This window comes from Carcharodon carcharias, chromosome 4, assembly GCF_017639515.1.
Source record: "Carcharodon carcharias isolate sCarCar2 chromosome 4, sCarCar2.pri, whole genome shotgun sequence".
NCBI lineage: Eukaryota > Metazoa > Chordata > Chondrichthyes > Lamniformes > Lamnidae > Carcharodon > Carcharodon carcharias.
The window spans coordinates 118,219,780-118,227,954 of record NC_054470.1 but is presented as its reverse complement, the minus strand read 5'-3'; the positions used below and the strand labels follow the sequence as shown (position 1 = coordinate 118,227,954).

The 8,175-nt window shown below is 39.3% G+C and overlaps 1 protein-coding gene across 5 annotated transcripts in view; it reads right to left on the bottom strand.

The window, feature by feature from the left end:
* Nucleotides 1-2,466: 2,466 nt before the first annotated feature.
* LOC121277100 (trimeric intracellular cation channel type B-like) overlaps nt 2,467-8,175 on the bottom strand; it is a 30,515-nt gene continuing 24,806 nt past the window's right edge. For all 5 annotated transcript variants that reach the window (XM_041186108.1, XM_041186107.1, XM_041186109.1 and 2 more), the window contains 2 exons: nt 7,422-7,539; nt 2,467-4,340 (listed from right to left, as the gene is read on the bottom strand). In XM_041186108.1, coding sequence (XP_041042042.1) covers nt 4,116-4,340; nt 7,422-7,539 — 343 coding nt within the window. In that variant the 3' untranslated portion in view covers nt 2,467-4,115. The remainder of the gene's footprint in view (nt 4,341-7,421; nt 7,540-8,175) is intronic.

Below are 8,175 nucleotides of genomic sequence, written 5' to 3'. Positions count from 1 at the left end.
GTGTGTGTGAAAGAGTGAATGGTGATGTCAGTGAGTGAAAGCCCTGTGTATGTGTGATGGGTTTGTGAGTGAGAGATTTGAGAGTGATGATAAAAGTGACTTACCCTGGCGGAACGGAGGAGATCATTCATCTTTTTGCAGCACTGGGTGGCTGTCCTCCTCTGCAAGGCATTCACACTGACCACTGTCTCCCAAGCCCGGTTGGTGACATTGCTACCCATCCTGCAGCCAGAGTGGGGGTAGAGCAAATCCCATCCGACCTCCACATCATCCAGCAGTCACTCAAGGGACCAGTCGTTGAATTGGGGTCTGCAGTCTTTTTGCCTTTGTGGGCCATGTCTCCCAGGCAATGGTGGTGAGCTGGTGGCAATGAGTGTTTTGCTCACAGCTGCGTTTTAAGGATGGCGGCCAGCCTGATTCAACAGCAGGGGTACGGGAAGCGGGCGAATGAGAACCCACCTGCCATGAAATTAGCGTGTTTCCCAGGAATGCATAAATATCAAGGTGAACACGGGAAGGTACGGCATGAGAGCCCACCATTTTCGTCGGCAGGGAGGACTTCATTTTACCTGCCCACTACTGCACTTAGTGCAATTCTGGGAAAATTCCATCCCCTGTCTTCTTTCTCCACCCATCTTGCAAGCTCCAACCTTGTCTGCTGTTTGACCATCCACATGCCATAGGCAGAGGTTTAAAAAAATATCAAGCCAGCAGCTGCCGTCTCCGGAGGAAAAGCTAAATCAACCATCAACATTTAAACTGCCTCAACGCTGATCCCAAGGGGCCACTGAGCCCAGCCTGCACCCATCCAAGTCATCAACGTACAAGATCCGTATGACTTTAATTTTTATTGTACTTTAAAATATCACAATCTATCCTCCCACTTTGTAACCTATTTGTGTGTGTGAGAGAACTGAGTGCATGAAAGCTGGAGCGTTTTTATTATTTTACTTAGACCGGGTCAAGTACAATAAATATTATCGTCTTTACTTTTTAAAAGCTCAAGGATACCTGTACATGCATGTCCTTTAACTGTTTACATGCTGTGAGTGTAAACATTCACTGAATTGGCAAGCTTATGCTTTAAAAAAACCAGTTGGCCAAACAAGGGGTGGGAAAGAGGCGAGCCACTCTACCGATCCTCACCTGATCGTAGCACAGTTCCAGGCACCTGGGACTGTTGCTTTCTCCAATTCCTGTTGTTACTCCTGATGTGTTCTAGTGCCCTTCTGCCAGCTAAAGCTTGCTCCCCTCCTTTGGTGCTTCCTTGATTTTAGGGATTAAAGTTGTGCAATACACAGCAAGCTTCAATGTATGTCAAACCCATTCTGGAGGGTAGCACAGTGCATCCCCCACCCCCCAGATGAGGCCAATCTAGACATCTGAAGCAACACTTAAATTCCCCAACTGTTCTCTTAATGATCATACAAGCAGCTAGACGTACCACATTCAGCCAAAGAGCACATTGCTACTTGAGGAATTGGAATCCCCTCTGGTTAACAGAGCTCACAGAGTTTGCAGATTGAACTCATATACCACCCATAGCTCCTTGTACTTCAGTGAAACCAGCTACTTTACATAATTGTCACACTACTAGTGTAGTCACACCAAAATGAATGAAATGCCGTTTGTGAAGCAACCAGTGACCCGATGAGTGTAGGAACAGAATGTGTAATAACTAATATTGCAGGGGTTCCCAACTATGGCCAGGAAGGAGCCAGAGTAGCAATCAAAATGAGATCTGTTGATCCTTTGACTACCACTAACAAAGCCCTGTGTATATTCGAGATGGGATACAGGTGTGCTGTAAAAAGGTGGTACAAAGGTTTCCTTGTCACTTTAGCCTTTGGCCAGGCCCTAGTGTCTGCAAAGTCATGAAGAGAGGGTGGGTTACAATTCCCAAAAGGAAGGTGGACATGCTGTTGTTCCCTACAGATCTTCTTCCAATAAGGAAACTCATAATTCTGCCTTTGCAGCAGGCAGGAAAATTTTGGTATCCAGAGAATGCCAGAATAAGACAGGGTGAAGGTAAAATTCAAATCGCTCCAAAAGTTTTCAAGTAAAGTTCCCTTTACAGCTTACTTCTGCCAGGATAAACTAATACTGCTTTATACAGGCAGGCACTGAAAGGAAAGTTTTACTAATTTCTGGTCTGCATTAGATTCTCTACCACAGAGGGCTGTAGAAGCTCAGTCACTGAGTATGTTCAAGACAGATAGGGATAGGTTTCTAGTTATTCAAAACATTCAGGGATATGTGGATGGTGCAGGAAAATGGCACGGAGGAACAAGTTCAATCATGATCTAGCTGAATGAGCAGGCATGAGGGGCTGAATAGCCTACTCCTATTTCCTATGTTCATCAATTTTAGTATCACTAGTACAATGAGTGCAAATTTACCACACGAGCACGAGACAAAACAGTGAGCGTGAGACAGTAGCATCTCGAATGATTGAACAATACCAGGGAAAGGAAAGTTGAACTTTATTTGCATATCAAAATGCACATATTTTAAAATTAGTGCAAATGGATCAAAGAAAATTGTTACATGCAAGTCACTTTTAACCCAGAATTTATAAAAGTGATCAAGTTATTGACCAGGTGTGTATAGAATGGTGATAGTACTTTCCAACAGATCCCCCACTCCAATATGTACCAGAGATTGTCCAAACTATCATTCAGTTAATATCTTGCTTATTTAGGCAAGAGGTGACTCCTGGTAACACGTGGCTTTAAGCCCATTCTGGATTCTGATGTAGAGCAAGCAACCATTTGGTATTATTTCACATTGGAATAATAAATCAAGTATTGAGAATAAATTCAAATATTCTTTTGCATCATAGTTTAGGGTGGAACTTTTCCAGAAATCTATCTGAAAATACAATAAAGTAATTTTTGTCTACCTCATTTTGCTATCATTGTTTTGTTTTTTGCAAATACACAACCTCAGGTTCACAAAACATTTGTAAAATGGTACACCTTTAAACAGCAAACAAAGAAAGAAACGTGCCACAAAAAAGTACATACTTAATCAGCATCAGTGTTAAGTGGAAAAGGCCAAATTGTATGGGAACAAAAGAAAACCATTTCGTATTCGATACACAAACATACAAAATCAAAAATAGATCCTCTATAAGAAAATCAGTGTAGAAAAGCCCATTTGACCACACTGTAAATATTATGCATAAAATTATTTTGTTTCTTTCCAAATTAATTAAGGAAGGAAGGATAAGGTCATGAATCAACAGGACTGCAATGGCTGACAGTCCACTTTGGATATCAAATGAACAAACCGCTGACAGCAGGAAGAACAGCATATAAAAAATATTGCTTAAATATGAATACATAACCTGAATAGGAAAGTATTAGTAAATAAGTCAGTACCTGTCTGAAGTTACCCACTCCCCCCCGCACCACCACCACCACCCTCCCTTCACATTCACCAGTCAGCAGCAGGAACAGTACCTCTCCCAATATTCTAGTTAATAAAATATCCGGAAGAGGTGATGCAGCAATGTCAACCCCAGCTGTATTACCTTCTTTCACCAGCAATCTAGTTCAGACTGCCAACAGGAATCTAGAATGTCAGAACTGGTTCTCAAATTCAGGCCTCAGAGTTGGGACTAGGCTGCCACTTTACTACTAAAGTTTAAAAAAGTTTGTTTACCCAATCATTTAGCTGTTCATCGCTTAAGAAGCATTGCATTTTGTAGAATGGACAATTTCAATATTTTCTGGCACTTAGAAGATTTAAGAACAGGAATAATTACATAGGATTTCCAGAAATTCACCATAAATTTTTGAAACAATAGTTTAATCTTGTAAATACTAAATTACAGCAACTTTTTCTTTACACTAAAGGCTTCAAAAGTACTTCCCACTTAAACCCATAGTAACATTGTAAAAGTAAAACCAGCGCTAACAACAGTCAATATGTTATTCCAATAACTTTAGTCTGTTTTATGTCTACTTGAACTCTGCAGGGCTTTTCAGTGGCACCTCGGTACATATTTTATGCAGATGACTATTTGCGCTGCAAGATTCCAAACCTCACCCAAAAGCTTTCACTGGAACAGAAAGATAACTTTGTGGATCCCGCAATTCTTGACGAGTATCTTATTCGGCCTTCTTTGTCCTCCTCTTTTTGATACTTTCACTTTCTTCAGGAGTTGCACCCAAGGAGGCAGGGCACTGTGTGCCCGGGGCTTCCCCTTTATCAGAAGCTTCTGTTTTAAAACTTGGTTCAGTGGAAGTGGACTGCCAACTAAATGCCATATGGTACAAAGCAACTTCCATAGGTGCAAAAGGGGAATGATGAATGTTAAAGAGCACCATTGCAACCTAAAATACAAAATAATACATTTGCCAAATTGTATAGAGCAGAGCAGCCTGAATGATGCCAAAAGAACACAAATAAAAACAGCATGGCAACTTAAAAAAGTATACATGTTCATGTAACTCAAAATTAGCAGCCTTCAAATGTATCTTAGCCTGGTAAATAAAGTCTCCAAAACAAATCCAAAAAGTTATTATTTTAGTGTTGAGGTCGCAGAGCTGATCAAAATAAATACAGTACAGGATTAATGACAAATTCTTCAAATAAAAAGGCTTTATAAGAGGCAAACTGAATATGAAAAGTGCTAAAGTTCTTAAATGTTGCAGATGCCCTAAAAATGATGGGGAAGCAAAAAAAAGTAATGCTTAAATGTTAAGAACTACAGAATTTACTGATCAACTGTTTATACTGCCAGCTTACACGAGTGTTAAACACCACTACACTGTTAGCTGAGAAGCACTCTCACAGCACTGGGTTTTTATTGACAGTGCTCAACCAGATTTAATAAATCATTCAAAAATTCTTCATTTAAGTCCCATAAATGAAGTCATTCAAAACACAGCAAAAGACCAGAAAACAAACAAGGAATGTATGTATTGAAGGCTGGCAGAATAGTGCTTAACCTTTCAGTTAAACATCGTTTTCATGAATGTTTAGTTAGCAATGAATAAACAATCACAAAAAAAATTACCTGAACCACCCTTCATGAGTCTTGCAAATAACATAACTAGTATATGTTAAAGAAACAAATGCATCCATACTGGGTAAGGAAAACATCAGGTTTCAATGAAATCAAAGCACTTGGTTTATTGTGTCTGAACATATCATCCTTTCCAGTCTTTACAGCAGAAACATGCACCCCCACCAACACTAGCACACAACTTCCAAACCACTATAAACAACACCACTGCAGAGCTTCTAGTCTTTAGAACACCTTCATAGAAGATCACATCATGTATTCTAGAGTTTGCATTTGGAGCAGTACATGAAAAGCAGCAGAAAGAATAGTCAAGAAACTAGATCAGAGCGCAATGTATCCTACTGAAGTATTTCAATTTTGTTCTGCACGGATTTGTTGAAACTAACAGGAAAACACATCTGAGCCGGAGGATCCAGTTTTGATCCTTTATCCGTTCAATATTCAAGGACCAAGTGTTCCAAATCAAAGTAGAATTTCTGATGGATTTGACATAGGAATGTGCTTCCTCTTTGGAAAATTACATAGCAATATATATTTTTTAAAAAGTTTCCTAATCAAACAACCGGAAATTTAATTTGAGCTTTCAAAAAATGTCCCTTATGGAATTCAGAAAACACAGTGTTTCTCTCCGCAGATGCTGCCAGACCTGCTGAGTTTTTCGGGGTATTTTTGTTTTTGTTTTGGATTTCCAGCATCTGCAGTTTTTGCTTTTTTTTTTAACAAACCTTCCCTTAAATCAAGCACTCCCTTTCCTCCCACAAGTCTGCCAGACAGGCTTGAGCACAGGAAAAGTACATTCCAAGCAGAAATTGCTACATCATGGTGACATCAAAATATACTCATTGTTGTCACTGATAAATGGTGAATCTCCAGTTTGTTTCAATTAGGTGTTTTATTGTTATAGGAATTGCACCAATTTCAAGAGAAGCCCTTTGATGTCATTCCCAACCGCCCCCGCCACAGCCCCCGGGCCACCCTTGTCTTTAGAAGAAACAATCAATTTTAGGAAAAACTTAACACTGGAGAAGCTTCAGTAAAATGTTCATCTTCACCCAGCAGCATTTCAAATAAAATTCAGCTGAAGACACCAAATGGGAGGAGGAAAAAATAAATCTCCCACTTTCCCCTTACATTCTATTCTTGTGCTTCCAAAGCACCAAGGCCTTTACAGAGAAACTTACATGAGCAGTCCCCAGCAACCCAAAAGCAATTGCATTAGAACAGAAAATTACCAACCACATTACAGTAGCAGTGGTAGAGGACAGCACTTACTGCTTGGAATAATTTTTTTTGTCTTTACTTTCAACAGATATTTGAAAGTGGAAGCTACTAATAAACAGAGTGTATGAGAGGGGCAATGCCTCACCATGGGAGCATAGGTATAAGAAGTAGTCAATCCAGCATTTCTTACATCTGAACCATGTGCACCAAGTCTGAAAAACTGACTCCACATACAAGCTTCAAATGTACAAAATGCAACACCTCCAGGCACATTTCAGTTTGCCATCATAAAAATGGCATGACATTATTTTGCCTGAACAGCCATACAATTAAAGCTATCATGTATTCCTTTAATCTCAAAATGCAATACCATTTGGATCATGGGCACTTTCTATGATGACAAATTCACCAACAGAAACTACACAGCACTATAGTTTATTGTGGGATCTACTGAATACTCCTTTGGTTATTTAAAAGTTGTTGCTCATTTAGGAAATACTGTGCCAGAAGTGGTAGGACCTAGGCTTGGGAAATGAGGGGCGGGGGAAGGGGGTATTGTTGGGGAGAAGAAGAAATGTGAAACAGAAACATAATAATTTCGAAATGAATACTCTCACCTTCTCAACACTAGCACTGCTAATGAAATTGCTAATTGCCGAATCACGTATAAAAAGCAATCAGCTAACTTAAAAACAAACCATAGGTGCCTTGGTAAGAGATCCAAAAATGCTCAGCATTCTAAAGACAAATTTTCAAGAACCTTGTGATTTTAGATGAAATAAAGTAGGGATATTCATGGGACAAATCTAGTTCTTATGCAGCACTCAGGGTCCAAATAGTTGCTGGTCTATAGAAGACTTAAGCAAACACAAATTCAGCATTTATAAAATACATCAGGTACCATCTGTACCAAAGGTGCAATAAAAATTTCAACACCTGTCTGACAATTAAATATCCCCAAAAATGTTAGAGAATATACAAAGTCAGACAGAACAATACAGACTCAATGAACTTGCAAGTGTTGCAGAGAAAAAAAAAGTGTTAAATGGTCTCACACAAATTAAATAGAATGGATTACCTACAGTTCTAGTACTCCATATCAATTTTTCAAAAGACAAATTTACACAACTATAGCAAAATCACAAGTTTAATTACATTTACATACCTCTGTAGAAACTACAAACATAGTGTACAAAAAGATCAGGTTGTGTCTGGTAATAGGCAGATAATTCATCTGTTGAAAAGTAAAGAGTACAGCTCCTATCAGAGTTACCTTTGTTCCACTGTAACAGAAACAGGATAATTAGTATACGTATCAATCAAAAGAAGGTAAAACCTCTTTCAGAATGACTCGACAAAGAGAATAACCCAGAGATAATTCTTCTGTTGACCAATTCATTTAGACTGCATATCCAGCATAAGCATTAATAAATTATTCTTTAATATTGCTGAAAAGGGAGACATGTTGCTGAGTCTTGCACTCATCAGGGTAAATGCAAGAATGCCAAATTTCAAACAATAACAACATTTTATACGACAGGAGAAAAGGGTGCTGACTGGCTGGCAAGTCAACTCTGATTGGCTGTGGCATAGCCATAGAGAAAATAAATGGGGAACTATAGACTCCCCAAGCTCTCGGGTACTTCCAAAAAGGCACAAGGCTTGAACATATTCCTTTTGTTCGCAGGGAATGGGTCCCTACTATTCTTTGAGAATCTAGTCACAAACATTGACCAGGCATTGCCAATATCCACAAGTGTACATTTTCTGGTAGCAGCAAGAACCCCAGCTAACTTTCCCCTCCCTAGCACAAGGATGATGGTAACATAGTGGTATCATGCAATGATGAGGTTGGTGTGCAGCACATGTGCAACAATCCCAATTTATCACTTTAAGGTTACTTACTATAGATACAATCT